Source organism: Pelodiscus sinensis, chromosome 29 (assembly GCF_049634645.1).
Source record: "Pelodiscus sinensis isolate JC-2024 chromosome 29, ASM4963464v1, whole genome shotgun sequence".
NCBI lineage: Eukaryota > Metazoa > Chordata > Testudines > Trionychidae > Pelodiscus > Pelodiscus sinensis.
Window position 1 is genome coordinate 2234208 of NC_134739.1, and position 24548 is coordinate 2258755.

The 24548-nt window shown below is 50.5% G+C and overlaps 1 protein-coding gene across 3 annotated transcripts in view; it reads left to right on the top strand.

Moving 5' to 3' along the window:
- Nucleotides 1-15225: 15225 nt before the first annotated feature.
- The window catches only part of NSF (N-ethylmaleimide sensitive factor, vesicle fusing ATPase), a 162931-nt gene continuing 153608 nt past the window's right edge, over nt 15226-24548 (top strand). For 2 of the 3 annotated variants that reach the window (XM_075911369.1, XM_075911370.1), the window contains exon 1: nt 15226-15380. In XM_075911369.1, the coding sequence (XP_075767484.1) occupies nt 15369-15380 (12 nt within the window). In that variant the 5' untranslated portion in view covers nt 15226-15368. Of the gene's footprint in view, nt 15381-17233; nt 17592-24548 lie in introns of those variants that run through there. The other variant, XM_025181455.2, reaches the window with a different exon arrangement.

The following is a 24548-nucleotide window of genomic DNA, read 5'->3' on the forward strand; positions in this document are numbered from 1 at the left end:
ACACGTGGCACTGCCCCGCCCCCACCCCTGTATTGCCCCCAGTACATGTGGCACTGCCCTGCCCCCAGCCCTGTATTGCCCCAGTACACGTGGCACTGCCTCGCCCCCACCCCTGTATTGCCCCAGTACACATGGCACTGCCTCGCTCCCACCCCTGTATTGCCCCAGTACACATAGCACTGCCTCGCCCCCACCCCTGTATTGCCCCCAGTACATGTAGCACTGCCCCGCGCCCACGCCTGTATTGCTCCCAGTACACGTGGCACTGCCCCGCCCCCACCCCTTCATTGCCCCCAGTACACGTAGCACTGCCCCGCCCCCACCCCTGTATTGCCCCCAGTATACGTAGAACTGCCCTGCCCCCACCCCTGTATTGCCCCCAGTACACGTGGAACTGCCCCGCCCCCACCTCTGTATTGCCTCCAGTACATGTGTGTCACATTACCGAATTGGAGGGAAGCAGCCAGATCGCTGCTGCACCCCTAGGTGGGGGTGTTGGCCCCAGAAATTGGTATAAAAGGGAGCCATGTGGGGTATTGAATGGGAGCTTATTGTTTGCTGATCTTATGTACGCTAGCTATGTGAGTGTATAATGTCTGTGTGTGTAGGTAGGAATCTGTAATCTGCGTGGAAGCTGAATATTTCTCTGAATGTGGTTAAGCATTGCTATGGACAGGCTGAGTAGTGAAGCCCTGTGGGACAATGGCACTTGATGGGCCAAGGACACACCCAAAGAATGGGGGCTGTCATTTGAGAGCAGCCAGCAGGAAACACAGAGATTGGCCTCTGACCAGATGACCTGCTGCATACAAGAAGAGGCCAGGAAGGAGGTATAAAGAGGCCATGTGGTCGATGCCATTTTGTTCTCAGCTCAGCACTTCATCCCAGAGGCAGCAGTGCAGGGATCGAAGAGCCCGGAAGACCTGTGAACCCATCCTGATGCTAGGATGTGCAACAAGAACTTTTAAACCAGCAGCTGTAACATCTCTGCTAAAGCCTGCATCGAGGACTGGGAGTTTCGGTGCATGTAACGTACTATCCTTTAACAACCTTACTCTCATGCTTTTCTTTCTTGTGATAATAAACCTTTAGATATAGATTCTAAAGGATTGGCCCAGCGAGATTTGTGGGTAAGGTCCAGGGGGTAAATTGACCAGGGATCTGTGGCTGGTTTCTTGGAACTGGACAGGACGTGTTCGGGGTAGGTGGGATTGGGTGCTAGGACCCCTCACCTGTGTATGAGGCCCGGGGCCATCTGGGGCACGGATATTGCTGGGGTGTCGGAGGGGTTTTGCTCGTGAGGCTTCAGGCAGGCAGCTGAAGCGCTCTGTGAGACTGGTTTGTGGCCTGTTTGGAGAGGTCACCAGTCTGGGTGCTGTAAGGAGCCCCGGATTTGAGCAATTCGCCCTGAGTGGACGCCCTCAGCTGTGCCCAGACACGGCCCGGTCTGTCACAACATGGCACTGCCCCGCCCCCACCCCTGTATTGCCCCCAGTACACGTAGCACTGCCCCGCCCCCACCCCTGTATTGCCCCCAGTACACGTAGCACTGCCCCGCCCCCACCCCTGTATTGCCCCCAGTACACGTAGCACTGCCCCGCCCCCCACCCCTGTATTGCCCCCAGTACACCCGGCACTGCCCCGCCCCCACCCCTTCATTGCCCCCAGTACACGTAGCACTGACCTACCCCCACCCCTGTATTGCCCCCAGTACACCCGGCACTGCCCCGCCCCCACCCTTCATTGCCCCCAGTACACCCGGCACTGCCCCGCCCCCACCCTTCATTGCCCCCAATACACGTAGCACTGCCTCGCACCCCACCTCTTCATTGTCCCTGGTACACCCGGCACTGCCCCGCCCCCACCCCTTTATTGCCCCCAAAACACTCGGCACTACCCCCTGTATTCCCTGCACTGCCCCGCCCCCACCCCTTCATTGCCCCCAATACTCCCGGCACTGCCCCGCCTCCACCCCTTCATTGCCCCCAGTACACCTGGCACTGCCCCGCCCCCACCCCTTCATTGCCCCCGGTACACCTGGCACTGTCCTGACCCCCACCCCTTCATTGCCCCCAACACACCTGGCACTGCCCTGACCCCCACCCCTTCAGTGATTCCCACACATAGCACTGCCCCCCACACTACCCTGCCCTCTTCAGTACCCCCCACAACTGGCACTGCCCTGACCCCCACCCCTTCAGTGACCCCCACACTCTGCACTGCCCCCCACATTGCCCTGTCCTCTTCAGTGTCCCACACACCCAAAACTGTCCTGCCCCTCCTTCTGCCCTGCCCCTCCCCTCTTTGTGCCCAGCTTCTGTTAAGTATTCAAGGGGCGTAAGCTTCCTGCACCTCACCCCCAGATTGTACACTGCACTGTTTGAAAGGAAAGCGGAAAGATACCCATTTTCTTTCCACTAACCAAAGTGTGGCCCCAGTTGTGCTGATGTTATTCCACTGATGCCTTCCTTAACTGTGGCCCACTCTGAGACTATGCCTGCCGCTTCCCCATCCACCCCTGTATTCAGTTGCCATTTTTTTAGGAATTTGTAGACTGGCTTCAAAAGACCTCTGAGTGGGTGAGAAGTGGCAGTGGGAACACCTGTCAGGGGACATGCCTGGGACCCAGTTTTCTATGCATCACTGGCTTTATTGGCCCCAGTGTTGTCCACTCTTGCTATTATATTGCAAATCTTACCATTCTGGGCATTTTTTAAAAATACCCAACTCCTGGAGGTGTTTATAAGAGACTCTCTGTTTTCATTAAGTTCTCCTAAATACTCAGAAACCAGAAGAAAAATAGAAAATATTTTGCATTTATTATTCATTTTATTTATTTTTATTATTTCTATTAGCATTTATTATTATTTTTAATCTAATAATTTTTATGATAGTCTCATGATTCTTTGGGCTACAAGTCATGATTTTTAAACACTTGAGGCTGGCAATATGGCCTACCTAATGAGGAGAGATTAAAAATACTTGGACTTTTCAGCTTAGAAAAGAGGAAACTAAGGGGAGATGTGATAGAGGTCTATAAAATCATGACTGGTGTGGAAAAAGTGAATAAGGAAAAGTTATTTATTTATTCCCAAATATGAGAACTAGGGGTCACCAAATGAAATTAATAGGCAACAGGTTTAAAACAAACAAAAGGAAGTTTTTCTTCACTCAGCGCACAGTTAATCTCTGGAACTCCTTGCCAGAGGATGTGGTGAAGGCTAGGACTTTAACAGAGTTCAAAAAAGAGCTAGACAGATTCATGGAAGTTAGGTCCATCGATGGCTATTACCCAGGATGGGTAGGAGTGGTATCCCTAGCCTCTGTTTGTCTGGAAATATGTGTTATGGAGGGATCACGTGAGGATTATGTGTTGCATTCCCTCCCTCTGGGGCATCTGATATTGGCCGTTTTCGGAAGACAGGATACTGGGCTAGATGGACTGTTGGTCCAACCCTGTATGGCCGTTCGTATGTTCTGTTCTTATCTAATACCCTATCTGCCCATTTAAGCATGGAAATATGAGAGCTGGGTGATACGTCAAGATGTCCATGTTTGGAAGGAGAGTTCTTGAAACAAAGTGGAAGATGTAGAAACATTTTGTGCTTGTCTGAGATTTTTCATGTTGGGTGAGGGACCAAACTCGGCTGAGGCTCTGCAATTTAAAAGGCAGTAGGACCCAGGGGGCAGGTTGTCTGGCTCCTACTGCCTTTTAAACTGTAGAGCTGCAGTGGGGTTTGGTCCCAGCATGGGCTGGGACTGAGCAGGGGTGCCTTCCCCTATCCAATAATCAAGTAGTCAATAAAAATGCTATCAACTACTTGATTTCTACAATAACCAAAATGTAACACCACTACTGCAGTCACAAGAACAAATGGCTATAAACTGGCTATTAACAAGCTTAGTTTTGAAATTAAAGAAAGGTTTTTAATCACCAGTGAAGTTTCTGAACAGCCTTCCAAGGAGAGTAATGGGGGCAAAAAACCTAACTGGTGTCAAGACTGAGCTTCACATGTTTATGGAGAGGATGGGATAGTGACACTGTCCACAGTGACATGCAGCTGATCTGCGACTGCTAGCAGCAAATAGCCCCAACAGCTAGAAATTGGGCACTAGATGGGGAGGGCTCTTAGTCACTACTGAGAATTCTTTCCCAGATATCTGGCTGCTGGGTCTTGCCCACATGCTCAGATTCTAAATCGTCACCATACTGGGAGTCAAGAAAGAATTTTCTCCTGAGTCAGAGCCCTCCCCATCTAGTGAAGTTTTTTCATCTTCTCTAAAGCATGGGTCACAGGCTGTCCCCAGGGAGACATGCAGAGCCCTGTTTGTAGCTGGCCACTGTGTTACTCAGGGCTACTCAACACGTGGCCCGTGGGCCGCATGCAGCTCGTGGCCTGTTTGTTTATGGCCCGTGGTGCGATTTGGGTTTATGTGGGGGCTCAATACGTGGCCTGTGGGTGAGATCCTTTGAACATGGCTTCTACTGGGAACACACTCTGTAACAGCAAGGTGTCTCCCAGGCAGGGTGAGCATTGAAAGACGCAAGCGGATGGGCTGCCTGGAACAGACGGGTACAGGGTGGTGACGTTTCTAGTCTTCAGGGAGGAGTTGCCGGGAGCGCCTGGGGCATTGTTTGAAAGAAGCTATTTGCATATATTTGCATGTATATGCAACCACACTTAAGTTGTAGCCCTTGGCACGTGCTGTGAGTATCATTGTGGCCCCTGGGGCTTCCAAAGTTGAGTAGCCCTGGTCTTACTGGTGCAGCTGTCCCCAGTGGTCACTCTGCAGTATAGCTGTTCCCTGCGCTAACTGCCACCAATGGCCATGAGAGTATCACATTCCTTCTCTCTGCTTTTTCTCTTTTCATATTCCGGAAAACAGTCCCATTCACGGCACTTCCCGTTTTTTCTGGCACAACCAAACCCTGACTTTGCTTTACATTAGGGAAAGAGGGAGTTGCATACCAAATTTGGTGGCCCTAGCTCTCACCATTTTAGAGGAGTTATTGAACAAACAGACTTGCAGACAGACAGATGGACTCAGCTAAATGAATTAGGTCTTGATAGGCCAAACCTAATTCTAGAAGACTGACTGAGCAGAGCAATACTCAGGGAAACAAGTTACAAGGTGAGTGAACTTGAAGTTTTTGTCAGTGAAAAGGAGCCCCTTTTGATGCATGATCAATGAAATGTTTTGTATACTGTTTAGAACTCAATTTAAAACAAATCAGGGCAGTTATTTTTTTTTATTGATGTGATGAAGTTAGTTTATGTTTAGCTAGAAGCCATCTTGTATAACAGAAACCATTTCAGCTTTTTGTCTTTGCACGTAGGCCAGAGTGAACTTTCTATCACCCCATGCGCCAGGCCAAGACAGATGTGCTATTGGAATGTGTTAATTGGGCTGGTTCAGAGAGGAGAGGTACTCCCTCGTACCTGTCCGCCATCATGTTAATAAGGCTTTGTTTTTCCTAGTCTAATTGATTATTTCTGTAATTGGATGCCCTGACGTCAGACTGTTTGGTTAAGGGTATAAAGATACTAGGATTGATTGTATTAGGTAGCCTTACTGGACCCAGCTTTGCTGAGACCACGTTTAGCTCACTTTGCTTTTATTGGCCAATAAAACTGTCTGTTTAGCCGCGTAAACTGAGTGAGGCGTTTGCTTCGACAATGCTCCAGGTAGAACTGGAAAAAAACATTTGTACAATTTTGCTGTTGGACAAAGTACGTAAACACTCCCAAACTGCTATTGCAGTAGCCGCTTCTGGAATCGCAGCAACATTGCTTAGCAGAAGTTGCACTGCTCATTCTTTTGTAAAATGGCCTTTAAACTTACACCAAGCAGAGAATCCACTTAAGGAAGGAACTGGTACTGCAACATTAGTAGAAGAATATAAAATTATCACTTGGGATGAATCCACAATGATCCACAAGAATGGTTTGGAAGCGTTAAACTGAACTCTATTAGACATAAAAGGAAATCAGAAAATTATGGATGGAATAACAGTTGTTTTAGCTAGTGACTTTTGCCAAACGTTGCCAGTTATTCCTAGAGGCACAATGGCCGGTGAACTGCAAGCATGTTTAAAATCCTCATTAGTTTGGGTTAAAGCTCATAAATTGAATCTTACAACCAATATGAGAGTTCATTTGCAACAAGACACTGGGAATTTTGCTTTTAAACTAATAAGTTTGGGAAATGGAAACTTACCAACTGAACCAAATTCCAATATTATACTTCTAGAATATTTCTGTAATGTTGTGGATACAATAGAAATACTCAAGACCAAAATCTTTCCAAATATTCAAAACAACTATTAAAAAAAAAGGTTGTGTGAATGTGCTATGTTAGCTCCGAAAAATGAAAGCATTCATAACTAATTATGAAATTCAAGGAAAAGCCCCTCGACAGACTGTGTGCTACAATCAATTGACACAGTTGTGGATATCAATGAAGCAGTTCAATATCTCACCGAATTTCTGAATTGACTCATTCCTTATGGTATGCCACAACATATCTTGGTGTTTGAAAGATGGATGTTCAATCATGCTTTTAAGAAACTTAGATGCTCCAAGACTTTGTAATGGCACAAGACTTTGCATTAAATCTTTGAAGCCATATACCACCGAAATAACTGACTGGAATTACCAAAGGGAAGGATACATTTATACCACTGTGTGACAGACACCCCCTTTATAGACATAAATATACACAGCTCAAAGGTGCTTTGAGCAGCTTATTTCATGTAAGCTATCAATCTTCATGTCATGATCCATGGTTCTGTTTATCTTATTTAGATGTGTGTATCATTCTTGTGTGTAATATTAGACATGTAGAATAAGGAATAGTTTGTGATTTTTTTAAATGTGTTAATGAAAGTAATCAGGGGGTTGAAAGCACTTTGGAGGATAGGTTCAAAATGATCTGGACAAACTAGAGAAATAGTCTGAGGAAAACAGGATGAAGTTTAATAAGGACAAAATGCAAAGTACTCCACTTAGGAAGGAATAATCACTTTCACACATACAGAATGGAAAGTGATTGTCTAGGAAGTAGTACTGCTGAAAGATTCAGGGATCATGGTGGATGACAAGTTAAACATGAGTCAACAGCATGGCACTGTGGCAAAAAACCCCAAAAATGATTCTCGGATGCATTTATAGGAGTGTTGTGAACAAGACACAAGAAGTCATTCTTCTGCTGTACTTTGGGCTGATTAGGCCTCGGTTGGAATATTGTGTCCAGTTCTGGGCACCACATTTCAAGAAAGATGTGGAGAAATTGGAGAAGGTCCAGAGAAGAGCAACAAAAATAATTAAAGGTCTAGAAAACATGAGCTATGAGGGAAGACTGAAAGAACTGGGCTTGTTTAGTTTGGAAAAGAGAAGACCAAGAGGGGACATGATAGTGGTTTTCAGCTATCTAAAAGGGTGTTATAAAAAGGAGGGAGAAAAATTGTTCTCCTTGGTCTCTGAGGATAGGAGAAGCATCAATGGGCTTAAATTGCAGCAAGATTTAGGTTGGACATCAGGAAAAACTTCCTGCCTGTCAGGTTGATTAAACACTGGAATACCTTTCCTAGGGGGGCTGTGGAATCTCCATCACTGGAGATATTTAAGAGCAGGTTAGACAGATATCTATTAGGGATGATCTAGACCCAGGCTACTCAACACGCGGCCTACGGGCCCCATGTGGCCCACGGCCCATTTGTTTGGAGCCCATGGATGGGAGCTAAAACAAAAAAGTAGTCAATATAATGGTCTTCTGTTGAGATGCGTTTTAGTAGTTAAATTCCTGGACTGTCATTGCTCATTAAAAGTGCTGTCATATGGGTGGAAATTGGGTAAATATTGCATTTTATTATATCAGCAGAACTGACTTAAATGGGCCCCGTGTGTTGTGTAGTCTTGCCTTAATCTATGTATTCATGCCTGTCCGTGTGAAAGAAGATATTTGCATATATTTGCATATATATTTGCATGTGTATGCAACCACACTTAAGTTGCAGCCCTCGGCATGTGTGTATCATTGTGGCCCCCGGGGCTTCCAACATTGAGTATCCCTGATGTAGACAATGCTTGGTCCTGCCATGAGGGCAGGGGACTGGACTTGATGACCCCTCAAGGTCTCTTCCAGTTCTTGTGTTCTATGTTTCTAAGGCAGTGTTTCCCAATTGGTGCTCTGGGGAACCCTGGGGTTCTGCGAAGCAAAACTAGGGGTTCCGGGAGGAGCCAACACTCCCCCACCCCCTCTGAAAGAGAGAGAGAGCCGGCTAGCCAGCAGAGGCATGGGCAGCGAGTTGTATGGGCCTGTGGTGCTCATGTTCCACCAATATTTAGAGCTGGAGTGGGCCCCGGCTCCCCTGCACGTCCTCCCACCCTAGCCCCAGAGCGTCTCTCCTCCAGCCCCGTCCCTGCCGTGCGCAACCTTCACTGAGCTCATCCTTGCCGGCTGCTGCTGCCCTGAGTGGCGTGCTCAAACCCGTGGGTGGGGAGATGCCTGGGAGTGACATAACGTCACGTCCCGGGATTTTAAAACTGCTGGGTGCTGTGTTGCGCCGTGTGGCTGAGTTGCGGGTTCGGAGTCTGGGGACAGACCGCAGAATTCAGCCTCACAAAGTGGAAGGCAGAAGGAAGGGGAAGGGCTGGGAGAGGAAGGGGCTTGTGCGGAGGGGGAGGGGAGAGGGGGAAGAGAGGGGAAGGCACCAAAGGGACAGGGGTGCAGGAGAGACAAATGCCAGGGGCCAAGTGCAGACAATGAGGAAAAAGGCAAGAGGGGAGGTGTCAGTGGGAGGGGGACAGGGTGATGCTGGGAGGGGAGAAGGTAAGGACATTGGGGGCAAGAGGGGGGAGGGGAAGGTGCTGGGAGAAGGCTTGAAAGAAGGGGTGGGCATGAGGAAGGCCAGGATGGAGCAAGTCATGTGAGAGGGCACAGGGGCATGAGGGGAACGGGGGCAGAGGGTGGTGAGGGGTGGGCATCAGGGAAAAAGGGAGCAAAGGGGTGGGGGAAGTGAGGTGGAAGGGGGAGGCATCAGGAGGGTGCAGGGGTAAGAGAAGGTACAGGTGCCAAGAGATTCTGGGGGTGAAGCAGAAGGGCAGACACCTGCAGTGGAGGGACCACCATCAGAGGAGAGACGCAGGGCAGGTTTGCAGAGGGAGGTGTTAGAAGAGGGGATGAGGAGGGGTAGCTCACATGATCAGAGTAGGGCTACTGGAGGAGTGGGCACAGGGGGAGAGAAGGGCTGGCGGAGGGGGGCAGGTCTCAGGAAGGCTGAGGGCAGTGAGAAGGGTAGGAGTCAGGACAGCAGAGGAGAGTGAGGAGTTGGGGGGCAGCAGGCACCAGGGGAGCTGATGGAACAAGGGGAGGAGACATGGCAGCAGAGAGAAAAGGTAAAGGTTTATAAGATATTTATTAATAACTTGGCTGCCGCAGTGGTACATCCAAACAAGTCACATGAATTCAGTACAGGCAGTCCGCAGTTACGAATGGGGCTTTTCTCGCCCCGGAGGACGGGAGCGGCGGGACGCCCAGATGCACCACGGTCCGCTGCCTCCGTCCTCTGGGGCGAGAAAAGCTGCTCCCCGTCTCCCTGGTCTGCAGGGAGACGGGGAGCAAAGCCTTGGAGCACGCCCGCAGCGGGACAGCCCGGGCGCGCTTGAGTTATCCCCCTGCGGGCGTGCTCCGCGGCTTTGCTCCCTGTCTCCCGACCAGCAGACCAGGGAGATGGGGAGCAAAGCCTCACAGCACACCCGCAGTGGGACAGCCGCGGTGTGCCTGGGCTGTCCCGCTGCGGGCGTGCTCCAAGGCTTTGCTCCCTGTCTCCCTGGTCTGACCAGCAGACCAAGGAGATGGGGAGCAAAGCCTCGGAGCACGCCAGCAGTGGGACAGCCGTGGTGCGCCTGGACTGTCCCGCTGCCCACGTGCTCTGCGGCTTTGCTCTGCGTCTCCCAGGTCAGCAGACCAGGGAGACGGAGCAAAGCCGTGGAGGACTTGGGCGGTCCCGCCACCCCCGTCTCCCTGGTCTGCTGGGGGGGGGGGGTGCAGCTAGTGCCCCCCCCCCAGCAGACCAGGCTTTTCTTGCCTACCCCTGGGGTAGAGCAGCTGGGGGCTGCCGGGTTGGTCCCGCATCGCCGCTCCGGACCAACCCGGCAGCACCCCAGCTGCTCTGCCCCAGGCGTCCTGATTCAGCCGCTGCTGGTCAGTTTCAGCAGCGGCTGAATCAGGACGCCTGGGGCAGAGAAGCTGGGGTGCTGCTGGGTTGCTCCAGTAGCGCCGAGGAGCCGCGCTACTGGAGCAACCCAGCAGCACCCCAGCTGCTCTGCCCTAGGCGTCCCCAAGTCAGCCGCTGCTGAAACTGACCAGCGGCTGACTACAGGAAGCCAGAGGCAGAGTTGCTCTGCCCCAGGCTTCCTGGAATCAGCCGCTGATCAGTTTCAGCAGCAGCTGACTTGGGGACACCTGGGTTTCTTAAGTTGAATCTGTATGTAAGTCAGAACTGGCATCCAGATTCAGCCGCGGTTGAAACTGATCAGTTTCAGCAGCGGCTGACGCCAGTTCCGACTTACATACAGATTCAACTTAAGAACAAACCTACAGTCCCTATCTTGTATGTAACCCGGGGACTGCCTGTACTTGCGAGCTGTGCTTTTGCACAAGAGCATCTATGGCAGTGTGGACGCTCTATTGCGCAAGAAAGGGCCGATGGCCATTTTAGCCATAGGGCTTTCTTGCGCAAGAAATTCATGTTGCCTGTCCACACTGGCCTCTTGAGCAAGAACAGTTGCGCAAAAGGGCTTATTCCTAAGCCGGAGCATCATAGTTCTTGCTCAAGAAGCCCTGATTTCATACATGAGAACGTCAGTGTACTTGTACAAGAATATGCGGCCAGTGTAGACAGGAAGCAAGTTTTTGCGCAAGAGCGGCCGCTTTGGCACAAGATCTTGCCAGTGTAGACACAGCCAAGGGGAGGGCAGGAGGGAGGCAGGGGCAGGGAATCAGCACTGGCTCAGCATGTCTGCATGGTTTGGGGGAAGGTGCAGGGAATTTGAGCTCAGCTGGGTTGCAGAGTGGGGAGGTCCGGGGAGCTGAGCTGGGCTGGGCGTGTGTGTGTATGGAGCTCAGAGCTCAGTTTGGCTGCAGGAGGAGGGAGGTGCTGGGAACCGGGGCTAGACTCAAGGAGGGAGCGAGGGGCAGGGAATCGGCTCTTGGCTCAGCAGTTTTGCGGGGCTTGGGAGAGGTGCAGGGAAACGGGGCTCAGCTGTGCTGTGGGGGAGGCATGCAGGGAACCAGTACAGGGCTCAGCTGGGCTGAGGTGGATGGGGGAAGGCATACAGAACAGACGGGCAGCTCAGCTGGGCTGTGAGGGGCTGCAGGGAACTGGTGCTGCACTCCCTTGGATTGTGGGGGATGGTTTTGGGGGAGGTGCAGGGAACCAGCAGGGGTGGGCAGCTCAGTTGGGTTGCAGGGGATAGAGGTGCAAAGAAGCCTAGTGGGGAAGCGGGGGGGAAACCAGGAGCCCTGAAATGTCCTCCCCTGGTCCAAAAATCCCTCATCTGAGACCAGGGCAGGTCCAGAGGGTGCCAGATCAGGGAGGTCCAACTCTTACCCAAGTCTCCTCCCTGTCCCTGGCCCCAGGACCCTGCCAGTCACCCTAGTGCCCAGCAGGACCATGTCCTTGACCCCAGCACCCTGCCACCTGCCTGCTCCAGCACCTTGCCCCAGCACCCCGCCACCTGAGCCAGCATCCTTCCACCCAGCAGCACCCTCTCCCCAGCCCCAGCACCCACTTTCACTCTGTCCCCTACCCCCACCAGCACATTTGGGACTACATCAGTGAGGCTTGGGGATTTTTGGAGGGTTGTTGGGTTTTTTTGCATTTCACTTGTGTGGCCCCAACTTTTCTGTGGGTCAGTGACCTTTGACTCAAAACAGGTTCCTCACCCCTCTCATAAATAAAGACAATGCTAAAACCTTTTGAGTTTGACATAATATTTTATTTAAAAATGAAGCCAGGCCAACAATCCCCCAATTGGGGCCATACCCCCATTTCACTGCAGCATCATAGCACTCCTGCACCACCTGACGCCAAATCTGAGCCTATCATACACTGGAACCCCCCGTCCTGAGCCTCTTACATCCCCAAACTCCTGCATCCCCACATCCTCAGTCTTCTGTCATAACATTCCTCCACCATCCACACATCACAGATCTGTGTCCTGAGCCCGTCATACTCACAACCTTCTTGCCCTGAGTCCCTCACATATCCAGCCCAAACTCCTGCACCCTCACATGCACAAGCCCTGGTTTGCTCAGCACCCCAGCCTTCCACCTGAGCCCAACACTCCCCAGCCTAGAGCCCCCTCCCTGAGTCAACAGCCCCTTCTCCTGCATCCAAATTCCCTCCCAGAGTTTGTACTTCTCACCCCTTCCCACACCCAAATCCCTCATTCCCACCCCAGGCCTGGGGATAGCAAGTGATGGAGAGGAGGGGAACAGAGCTAATGAGGCCTCAAGGAAGGGGGGGTGGGAGGGGGTCTTGGGGAAGGAATGTGATTTTCATGCATTGGTGGGGATTTTCCCTCCCCCCCCCCCCTTTTTTTTTTGCTTGACAAACCTAGGGGTTCCTTGAAATTCTGAAAAGCTGAACAGGGTTCCTCAGCCAAATAAAATTGGGAAACACTGTTCTAAGATTCTAAGGGAGGCCGCAGTGTCTGGGCAATCATATGCAAATAGCCTTTTGTCCTTAAGGCTTAGCAGTGATTGGTAGGGCGTGGCCAGGTGACTCCCCATACAATAAGGCAGTGTTTCTTAAACTTTTTAAGAACGATGAACACCAAAACATAATTTTTTGGAGCACCAAAGATTTTTTGAGAAAAAAAAAAAAAAAGGTTGCCTGCCCGTTTAAGGGTGGCCATTTTGAACTCTGTTGTTCTTTGCAGCACGCCTCCAGCTGCCATGGAACACCTCTGCGATGTATATTAGACAAATTGCTCAGTCACTTCGCCAAAGAATTAATGCCCACAAATCAGACATCAGACATCTTCACAGGGAAAAACCAGTAAGTCAACATTTTAATCTATCTGGCCATTCCCTTAAAGACCTAACAATGTGCGTCTTACTTCAAAGAATAGTGATAGAAATGTAGCTGTGTCAGTCTAGGGTAGCTGAAACAAAATACAGGACTATGTAGCACTTTAAAGACTAACAAGATTGTTTATTAGATGATGAGCTTTCCTGGCCCACGAAAGCTCATCAACTAATAAACCATCTTGTTAGTCTTTAAAGTGCTACCTAGTCCTGTATTTTGTTACTTCAAAGAGACTTTAACATCAGATTACAGAGAGAGACTTCAGAACTTTTATTCGTGCTAAAATTCGACACTTTGCAAATGGGCCTTAATAAAGATGCTAATTACCTTACACATTACAAAGACAGCCTCCTCACCTATTGATAGTCGTAGTAACTCCAGAATAGCCCCTTATTGACTTACGATAAGCTATTTCCTCCTTCCTTATCTCTTTCTTGCCCCTCACCCCCACCTTCTGTTCTAATATCTGATTTGTCAGTACATCATTTGTTTATTTCCTTCATTGTATTACTTTGTTACATGGTCATGCCCAGGGCTCGACAATCGTGGCAAAAACCACTCACCAGCCCCGCACCGCACATGCGTGGACTGCTGGTGAATGGGGTGACCAGCTGAAATCTACTCACCACAGGCGAGTAGATAAGTGTATTTGTCGAGCCCTGGTCATGCCAATTCACTTTCAGAATATGTTCTGAAAGAAGTGGGTCTGCTCCACAAAAGATCATCACCTAATAAACTATCTTGTTAGTCTTTAAAGTGCTACATTTTTTTTCCTTTTGTCTCAAATGATGGAAGCCTTTTACCTTGCCTCACGGATATCAATACTGTGGCCTGCCTGCTATCACCACCTCCTCTGAGATGAGGCTATTGGATGTTGACTGGAGCAGCAGCACATTAAAATTACTTAACTAGCGTCTACCCTTTTGTGCCGTCTTGTGTGCGTGTGAGCTCTACCTAACCAAAATAAATCTGTGACTATATGTCTGTTCCCAAGTAATGTAACAAACACCAAAATGTTCCTATCCAACTAGTGAGCAGCTGCCTCCGACTGACAGCTCCCACGCCCTTTTGGAAAGACAGTTTTCCTCAGGAAACTGGTTGCCATGTGCCCACTCTCTCGGAGAAGCGATTTGGAGAGCCCTCAAGTGAGAGTCCCCCTATATGGACTTCCATCTCCTAGCAACTCCCGCCTTCTCTTTCCCGTTTTTTCTAACCTCCCCTCCCCCTTTTCTCTTCTGGGAAGACCAAGAACCCTGCTCACCGTGGACCACGGTAACCCCTTGCTGTGATCACCAGACAGAATGGCGATCACATCTACTAACCCTATGGGCTATGGAACCACTGTTCGAGGTTTCAGCAAGTGAACGAGGTGGTGGCAGTAACACTGAGAGCAATCCCCGGTAGGGTTGCCAGATGGTTTCAACAAAATTACTGGACATACTTAATAAAAATTTGTGGACCCCAAAAAATATACATGATATGGGAAGTTTACTTACAGTACATCATATATTTTACATTAGATTGTGTGACCTTTTTTTGATAAAGCTGCCAAATATTCCTTACCTTAAAAGAGCGCTGCGAGATACGAGAAAGATGAAAGCTAGACAAAGGACACCACTGTTGAGAATGGTACGTTTATAAAAGGAAAATATTCAGCACTACTGCGTAGGTGCGTAGTGCCTGGCTGGTAGACACACACACAGGATGAGCGAGTCTACCAGCCAGGCAGGTACTCACACTGGTATCCACGCAGCGCATTGGCACAGTAGCGCATGGCTCAGGCCTGGCGAGTGAGCGAGAATACTCCTGCGCAAGTCATGTCCTAGCATGATAATAATAAAACGTGCTAATTAGAAAAGACCCGGCGTTCTGTGTTGTCTCAATTTGTTTCCTGCACAGAAAACTCAAATACTGGGCTGGCCAGTTCAAAAGCGGACACCTGGTCACCCTCCTCCCGCAGGCCCCCTCTGGGCTGACAGGGCGGAGCTGCTGTCATTAGGCCTTGGGGGAGGGGCTGTAGCCTGGCAGGGAAGCGGCGCGGAGCCTCCAGGGGGCGCGGGGCAGCGCTGCCCCGGGCGGGGTGACATCACCGCGACAGAACGATGCTGTAACGAGGTGACGTCTCCGCCGGAAGGGGCGTAGCCCCGCCCAATGCCGGGCGCTCTGCGCCGCTCCTGCGGAATCGCATGGCCGCAGTGCGCATGCGCAGCCGCCTGACGCGCTGGCGTTTGGCTGCTGGGACCGGGCGGTGGGAGCCGCGAGCAGCGACGAGATGGCGGGACGGGTGAGTGCGCGCGGGCCTGCGCTCCCGGCTCCCCCCCCTGCCGGGTCCCCCCCGGCTCGTCCCTCCCCCCCGACGGGACCCCCCCCCGCTCCCGGCTCCCCCCTGCCGGGACCCCCCCGCTCCTGACTCCCCCCTCCGCCCCCCCCGACGGGACCCCCCCGCTCCTGACTCCCCCCTCCCCCCCCCGACGGGACCCCCCGCTCCTGACTCCCCCCTCCCCCCCCCGACGGGACCCCCCGCTCCTGACTCCCCCCGACGGGACCCCCCGCTCCTGACTCCCCCCTCCGCCCCCCCCGACGGGACCCCCCCGCTCCTGACTTCCCCCTCCCCCCCCCGACGGGACCCCCCGCTCCTGACTCCCCCCTCCCCCCCCCCGACGGGACCCCCCGCTCCTGACTCCCCCCTGCCGGGACCCCCCCCGCTCCTGACTCCCCCCTCCGCCCCCCCCGACGGGACCCCCCCGCTCCTGACTCCCCCCTCCCCCCCCCGACGGGACCCCCCGCTCCTGACTCCCCCCTCCCCCCCCCGACGGGACCCCCCGCTCCTGACTCCCCCCGACGGGACCCCCCGCTCCTGACTCCCCCCTCCGCCCCCCCCGACGGGACCCCCCCGCTCCTGACTTCCCCCTCCCCCCCCCCCGACGGGACCCCCCGCTCCTGACTCACCCCTCCCCCCCCCGACGGTACCCCCCCGCTCCTGACTCCCCCCTCCTCCCCCCCCCCGGACGGGACCCCCCGCTCCTGACTCCCCCCTCCTCCCCCCCCGACGGGACCCCCCCGCTCCTGACTCACCCCTCCTCCCCCCCCCCGACGGGACCCCCCGCTCCTGACTCACCCTTCCTCCCCCCCCCCCGGACGGGACCCCCCGCTCCTGACTCCCCCCTCCTCCCCCCCCGACGGGACCCCCCCGCTCCTGACTCACCCCTCCTCCCCCCCCCCCGACGGGACCCCCCCGTTCCTGACTCACTCCTCCTCCCCCCCCCGACGGGTCCCCCCAGCTCCTGACTCCCCCCTCTTCCCCCCCCGACGGGACCCCCCCGCTCCTGACTCCCCCCTCCTCCCCCCCCGACGGGACCCCCCCGCTCCTGACTCACCCCTCCTCCCCCCCCCGACGGGACCCCCCCGCTCCTGACTCACCCCTCCTCCCCCCCCCCGACGGGACCCCCCCGCTCCTGACTCACCCCTCCTCCCCCCCCGACGGGACCCCCCCGCTCCTGACTCACCCCTCCTCCCCCCCCCCGACGGGACCCCCCCGCTCCTGACTCACCCCTCCTCCCCCCCCCCGACGGGACCCCCCCGCTCCTGACTCACCCCTCCTCCCCCCCCCCGACGGGACCCCCCCGCTCCTGACTCACCCCTCCTCCCCCCCCGACGGGACCCCCCCGCTCCTGACTCACCCCTCCTCCCCCCCCGACGGGACCCCCCCGCTCCTGACTCCCCCCTCCTCCCCCCCCCCCGGACGGGACCCCCCGCTCCTGACTCACCCCTCCTCCCCCCCCCGACGGGACCCCCCCGCTCCTGACTCACCCCTCCTCCCCCCCCGACGGGACCCCCCCGCTCCTGACTCACCCCTCCGACCCCCCCGACGGGACCCCCCGCTCCTGACTCACCCCTCTTCCCTCCCCATGTCGGGTCCCCCTACCCCTACTGTCCCCCTCGAGGCCAGTCATCTTCCCCTTCCCGCCAGTGCTTACTGCTGTGGGGCCTTTATCATCTTCTGCCCACAGAAAACCAGAGCAGCTCTTGGACTGGCCTGTGTGGGCAAGGCCGTGAGAGACGCAGGTGCTTGAGCCCGGCACTTGGGGTGACCTAGCTCCTGGGAGAATGTTTCTGCTCACTTGGCTGTCACCTTTCGGTGAGATGCATTAGCCACACTGATGCAAGACACAGGACACCTCCACACTACTGCATCATACACAGTGCAGCTGGGTTGCTGTGATGTCAATGTAGTTTTACAGTGCCTGGCGTAGAATTGATATTCCCAAGTTTTATAATAAGGAGTTTTCCAGATAATCTTTTGGACTGAACATGCTCAGTTTGATTCTTTAGTTTCTCATTCAATGTAAGAAGCTTCCAAGAAACTAGAGCAGCAAAACCTTTTTCAGAGTAAGTCTTAGTTTGATGTTTCACCAAAGGACTGATGGCAGTTTGCACCCTGTGAGGAACCTTCAAATGGTGGAGACCTTGATGCAACGGAGCACTTATTTGATCTGTAAGCAAGATGTGGATGCTAGAATCTCTTAACTTTAAGGAAAACTATTTTATTCAGGTCCAGTATGTTGAGCCCCTTGTTCAGATATCCCCAAATTTGGATCTGTATCAGAAACCCATGCTACCATAACAAATTTCAGGGCAATCTGAGTAACCATATAGATGCAATAATTTTTGGTGGACAGTTTTTTTTGGGGGGGGTCACTCCAAGATTTTGGAAAGTGGTCAAGGGTTTCACTTTTCTGTGGAAAAGGTGTGGAGTCTAGGATGGCAATTCGATGTAGAAGGGTGCACAGGATAAGAGACTGGGGTGCAGGAGTTGGCGTGAGGTCTGAGAGGGAGTTTGGGTGAAGGAGGGGATTGTGACCTGAGTCAGGGGATTGGGGTTAGGGTCAAGGAGAGAGTGTGGGGTCAGGAGAGGATTCTGGCCTGTGGAAGGGGAGTAGGAGAGGGTACAGGGTCTGAGAAGGAGTTTAGAGAGGGCAGGAGGATAGAGAGGGTTTGGATGGTGACTTGGGGGAGGGAGTTGGGGATGCGGGAGGGGCAGGGGTGCCAGAGGTAGGCTTTGCATGGGATGCGCTTACCTAAGCAGCTCCTGGCCAGCACCCCCAAGGCAGGCTGGGCTTCCTGCCTGCTGCAGCCCTAGACTGCTTAAAGCTGCAGGCTGCTCCTGGATGTGGCTCTCAACTCTGGGAGAGGCTTGTGCTGCCCCATCTCCCAGGCCAATCTCTCAGCTCCTACTGGCTGCTTGTTTACGGTCAATAGGAGCTGAGAGATTGGCTGGGGGTGGGAAGGTCACGTGAAGCTTTCCCCTTCTTCCAGAGCAGAAAGTCACACTGAGTAGGAATAACAAAACAAAACAAAAAAAACCAGTCATGTAGCACTTTAAAGACTAACAAGATGGTTTATTAGATCATGAGCTTTTGTGGGCAGACCCACTTCTTCAGATCATAGTCTGAAAGTGAATTGGCATGACCATTATATAACAGAGGGATACAATGAAAAAAGTAAACCAATTTCAAACTAACGAGTCAGCTACATAGAACAGAAGGTGGGGGCGAGGAGACAAGGAAGGAGGAAATTGCTTATTGTAAGAGTCAGTTAAGTGGCTAATCTGGAGTTACTATGAATATCAAAAGGTGGGGAAAAAACAAATGGTCTGGTAGCACTTTATAGACTAACAAAACATGTAGATGGTATCATGAGCTTTTGTGGGCACAGCCCACTTCTTCAGATGACCGGAGTTATGAGTAGGGGAAATGAAAACTCGAAATAAATAGGAGAAGGGGATGGGGGAGAGAAAGATGCTCTGTCTCCCACCCTTCTTCCCCCCTCCTTTTTTCTTGAAGTATCTGGAGAAAGGATGCTAAACTTGAGCAGATAAAAATCCAAGTCAGTAGATAGATTGCTAAGGTAGGAAGGATACCGTTCAGAAAGCTGTTAGCACCTTCAGTGATAGACTCCACCATCCTGTATCTCGATTGAGCCCATTAGCATGTGAATTGAATTTGTATATGTATTGTAATTCCAAGTTTTCCCTGTGGATTTGGTTTGAGGAGCTGGCCTGTGACAAGACCGCCACCTGCAGATCTGTTAGATTATGGTTAGGTAAGCAGAAATGTTCTCCCACTGGCTTCTGAGTATTCCCTTTACGTATATCCGATTTGTGTCCATTGATTCTTTCCCACAGAGAATGTCCAATTTTACCAATATATATAGCAGAGGAGCACTGCTGGCTTTTGATGGCGTAGATCAAGTTACTAGATGAGCAGTCAAATGACTCTTTGATTTTGTGGCTTATGTTGTTTGCTCCAGTGATGAATTCATCAGTGTAGATATGTGGGCAGAGCTGGCATCTTTTTTGGTTGCAGGTCTGGGTTTCAGGAGGCTTATGATGTGGTTGTGTGGCATGGTTATCAGAAAGAATGCGTTTCAGATTAGGGGGTTGTCTGTAAGCAAGAATAGGTTTTTCTCCTAATGCCTCTGAGAGTGAGGGATCATTTCCAAAATAGGTTGTAGATTGTGTATAATGCGTTGGATGGGTCTGTGTTGTGGACTGTAAGTAACAACAAGAAGAGTTCTGATATTTTCTCTTTTGGGTCTGTCTCGAAGTAGTTCATGTCTTGGTACTTTTTTGGGTCTGTCAATTTGGCTGTCTTTGTAATGTGTCAGGTAATTATCATCTATGTTAAGGCCCATTCGCAACACGTCAAATTTTAGAGTAGGGATGTTAAATTTCAGTTAATTAACTGAATAGTCAATGGGATTCCCATCGACTGTTCAATTAGTCGATAAGGTCTAGCGTGGCATTCCGCCTTTGAAATGTACAAGAGCCCCAGTAGTCCCACAATATTCTTGCCAGCAAGATAAGGGAATGTGGATTGGATAAATGGACGGTAAGATGGATAGAAAGATGGCTAGAAGGCCGGGCCCAGCGGGTAATGATAAACGGCTTGATATCAGGATGGCGGTCGGTTTCTAGTGGAGTGCCCCAAGGTTCAGTTCTAGGACCGGTTTTGTTCAATATCTTTATTAATGACCTGGATGAGGGGATGGATTGCACCCTCAGCAAGTTTGCGGATGACACTAAGCTGGGGGGAGAGGTAGATACGCTTAAGGGCAGAGATAGGGTCCAGAATGACTTAGACAAATTGGAGGATTGGGCCACAAGAAATCTGATGAAGTTCAACAAGGACAAGTGTAGAGTCCTGCACTTGGGACAGAAGAATTCCAAGCATAGTTACAAGCTGGGGACCAACCGGTTAAGTAGTAGTTCTGCAGAAAGGGACCTGGGGGTTACAGTGGATGAGAAGCTGGATATGCATCAACAGTGTGCCCTTGTAGCCAAGAAGGCTCATGGCATATTAGATTGCATTAAGAGGAGCATTGCCAGCAGATCCAGAGATGTCATTATTCCTCTTTATTCAGCTTTGGTGAGGCCACATCTGGAGAATTGTGTCCAGTTCTGGGCCCCCCACTACAAAAAGGATGTGGATGCATTTTGAGAGGGTCCAGCGGAGGGCAACCAAAATGATTAGGGGGCTGGAGCATATGACTTATGAGGACAGGCTGAGGGACTTGGGTCTGTTTAGTCTGCAGAAGAGAAGAGTGAGGGGGGATTTGATAGCAGCCTTCAACTTCCTGAAGGGAGGTTCCAAAGAGGCTGGAGAGAGGCTGTTCTCAGTAGTGACAGATGGTAGAACAAGGAGCAATGGTCTCAAGTTGAGGTGGGAGAGGTCCAGGTTGGATATTAGGAAAAACTATTTCACTAGGAGGGCGGTGAAGCACTGGAATGGGTTACCTGGGGAAGTAGTGGAGTCTCCATCCTTAAAGGTGTTTAAGTCTCGGCTTGACAAAGCCCTGGCCAGGTTGATTTAGTTGGAATTGGTCCTGCCTAGAGCAGGGGGCTGGACTTGATGACCTTCTGAGGTCTCTTCCAGTTCTATGGTTCTATGATTCTATGACTGCTGCCATGAGTCCCTGACTCCTTCCATGGAGCTGAAGCTGGGGGCACCAGCTTTTAAACCTGCTCCCCCAGCACTTGCTCCTCTTCCTCCCCCTTGCTGCCTCTTTCTGATGGAGCAAAATGCAGGACTATGTAGCACTTTAAAGACTAACAAGATGGTTTATTAGATGATGAGCTTTCGTGGGCCAGACCCACTTCCTCAGATCAAATAGTGGAAGAAAATAGTCACAACCATATATACCAAAGGATACAATTTAAAAAAATGAACACACATGAAAAGGACAAATCAAATATCAGAACAGAAGGGGGATGCGGGGGGGAAGGTAAATGTCTGTGAGCTAATGATATTAGAGGTGATAATTGGGGAAGCTATCTTTGTAATGGGTAAGATAACTAGAGTGTTTGTTGAGACCCATGGGTAAAGTGTCAAATTTTAGCATGAATGACAGTTCAGAGGATTCCCTTTCAAGTGCAGATTTAAAAGGTTTTTGAAGCAGGATGCAGGTGATTAAGTCATTGAGACAATGGCCTTTCAGGTTGAAATGGCAAGAAACTGTTTTTTTCTATGTGATCCTGTCTAATATCTGTTTTGTGGACATTGATCCTTTGGTGAAGTGTCTGAGACGTTTGTCCAATGTACATAGCGGACGGACACTTTCGGCACATGATAGCATAGATTATATTTCTGGATGCGCGGGAATATGTGTTCTTGATCTTATAAGAAAAACAGTTTTCTTTTTCTTTTGCATTGGAGATATAGCAATTGTTCTGGTAAGTGTATACATCAGACATGTGCATACAGTGCCTACGTCACCTCAGCTAGTGTTGGATAGCCACAGGCTCAATTCTGAAGATGTGGGTCTCTGAGGACAGTATTGTTAGTATGGTGATCCTCCCATTTTATTCTAGGGGGCTTTTGAAGAGAGAGCTGCTGCAGGTATGCCAGGTGTTTTTCTATAGGGTCACCTAAGTCTCACAGTCATAGAGATAATTTGACATTATCCCTATTTTATAAACTAAAAGTTTAGTGTGTCTTCTGATGAAGTGATTTTTTCATCATCAGGCAAGACAATTTGCCAAAGGCAAGTGTAGCATAGTGGATTCTGTGCCGAATCTCCTTGTCATGGAAGATGTGCAGGAAGTGTTGTGGACGCTTTCCCAGGTTAGAATCGTGCAGGAGGCTCCTCCTTGCTTAGTCACTTAATTCCAGGCCATATGGAGAACCTCTGAAATGGAGAAGTGATATGTGTAATTAGAGGGCTGCCTCCTATGCAGGTTTTTAATTTACTGGCTAGTGCTTTAAAATCTCTTTTTTTAGCTTGTTTTAAACAGCAGCAGTAAAGAAAAGCTTTTAAAATATGTCAACAAATGGTGTTCCATAATGCTTAAAGAGCTGTATGACAGATTTTACTGAAATCTATGCAGGGAAACAGTTCTATTAATAAACCACTTTAGTCAGGAGAATGAAGACTGTTCTACGTACTAAATGAAAGATATGGCTTGGATAACAAAGTCAAATCATGGCGTCTAGGAGTACACTATAATTGTCCAGGACAGCAAAGCCTGGTGTGGACTTGCTGTGCATAGAGCTGATCCCACATCTGAGAGTGGACAGAAGTGCTTGTAGAAAAGTTGACTTGTTCTTCTGTTCTCCCAGGTTAGATGTCAAGCTTATAATTCAGTAATTGTTTATTTGCAGGCCAGGGCTCAAATCTTTTCACCAGCAAAACAAACTGTAGGATCTCAACCTAATGCTTAGAGAACATAATGTAAAATATATTCACAGTGAAACTGGGTAGTGTTCATAGTTGATTGTCTCTTCTTGGATCTGTTTGGAATGGCTAGTTAAACCAGTGATAATGTAAATTATAAATAAGATTGGGATGGTAGGGTCATCACAGCTTTGGCAATGACGATATTCCTGGCTCTGGTCAATACTGTTAGTCTTGTACCATGTGCTGTTTATTGGGAATAAGTCTAATGTTTACTAGATAGCAATAGATTTATTACAAAATAATTATTGCTTCATTAGGAACGACTTTTCTGGTTTTTTTCATTGTTTTAATGATTTGTGTGGAATTATGGCAAGGATTGCTTTGTGAACAAATCTATTGATTGACTATTATTTGGACTTTTATGGTAACTTTGTTTATTTTGTAAAAAGTTTTAATTAAATTTGAGCTGGGAATATATTTGAATTCTAAAACTTTTAGAGATGACATTTTAGATATGCAAAATTATAGTGAAAATCTTGCAGCTATGGCCCCCAAAATCTACTTGACCATCCTTGTTGTAGTGAGATGCAGAGGGGTTAATTATTATTTGGGATATGACTGGGGTCCTTTAGATATTATGAGATGTTTACCCCACTGTGCTGACTACTGGGCAAATGCATGTTAAGAGACATTCCGTGCTCTAGAGTTTACAATCCAAATAATAGGACAGGAAAATTGTGGGGGGGAAAGAGAAGCATTTCTCAGTGTTATAATGGATCATCAGAGAAATCTTCTGTCAAACCCAACTGGAGTTTCCCACTTCAGCTCCTGCAAATACAGAGCAAGTTTTCACTGCAGCATACATAGTATGTAAAGAGAGGCCAATTAGAGTAGGCCTGTACAACATTTTGGAGTAAGTGGGAGGGAGTCTCCCAACTTAGGTTGACTCTCAAAATTGTGGGACTTGCAAATAGCTGTATAGACAGAGCTTTGCAATAGGGATGAGAAAGTTTGACTGGTTAAAGTGAGGCATATCAGTTAAGGTTAGCCACTCTGGGGGGAAGCGGGGTCCAGCTGTCACCTCCTTTAATCAGTTAACTGGTTAAACAATATGTTTAACTGGCTATCGATTTAAACCAGATTTTACATACCTACTTTGAAGTTGTAGCTCTGTCTGGAGCTTGGGTTTTCGAATCTATTCCTCTTCCTAGGCTTCAGAGCCCAAGCTGCATCTGGAATTTGCAACTTCAGATCACTGGTTAGACTGCATTTTAAGAGCGCAAGCCCCTCCAGTCATGGTCTGTTGATCTGATCTGGGAGTGTGATGCTGGCTGGGTATATCTCTCTCTATGGTCAATTGTCAATAGTAATGCTATGGGGAAGAAGCCCATCAACAACGTGACCGAATTCACTTCACGTAGACCTGAGTACTAATGTCCGATGGTAACAACTTTTAGTCTGTACTATCTTGATCAGGGCTGAGCAAAATATGGCCAGGGGGCCGGATCTAGCCTGCCAAGCCACAGGATCTGGACCACCCTGCCAGGATCTTCAGGCACGCAGCTGCTGTGGTTTAAAGCGCTGTCCCTGTGTGTGTCTGTTCTGAAGGTAGGGAGGAAGCTTCATGCGATATCCCTGCCCCCAGCCCAATCCTCAGCCCCTATTGGCATGCATACCCCTCCTGCACCCCAACTTCCTCCCCCAGGTTACCATCCAAACCCTTTGTACCCCAATGCCCCAGGTCATAACTCCCTCCCAGACCCTGTACTGCCTCCTA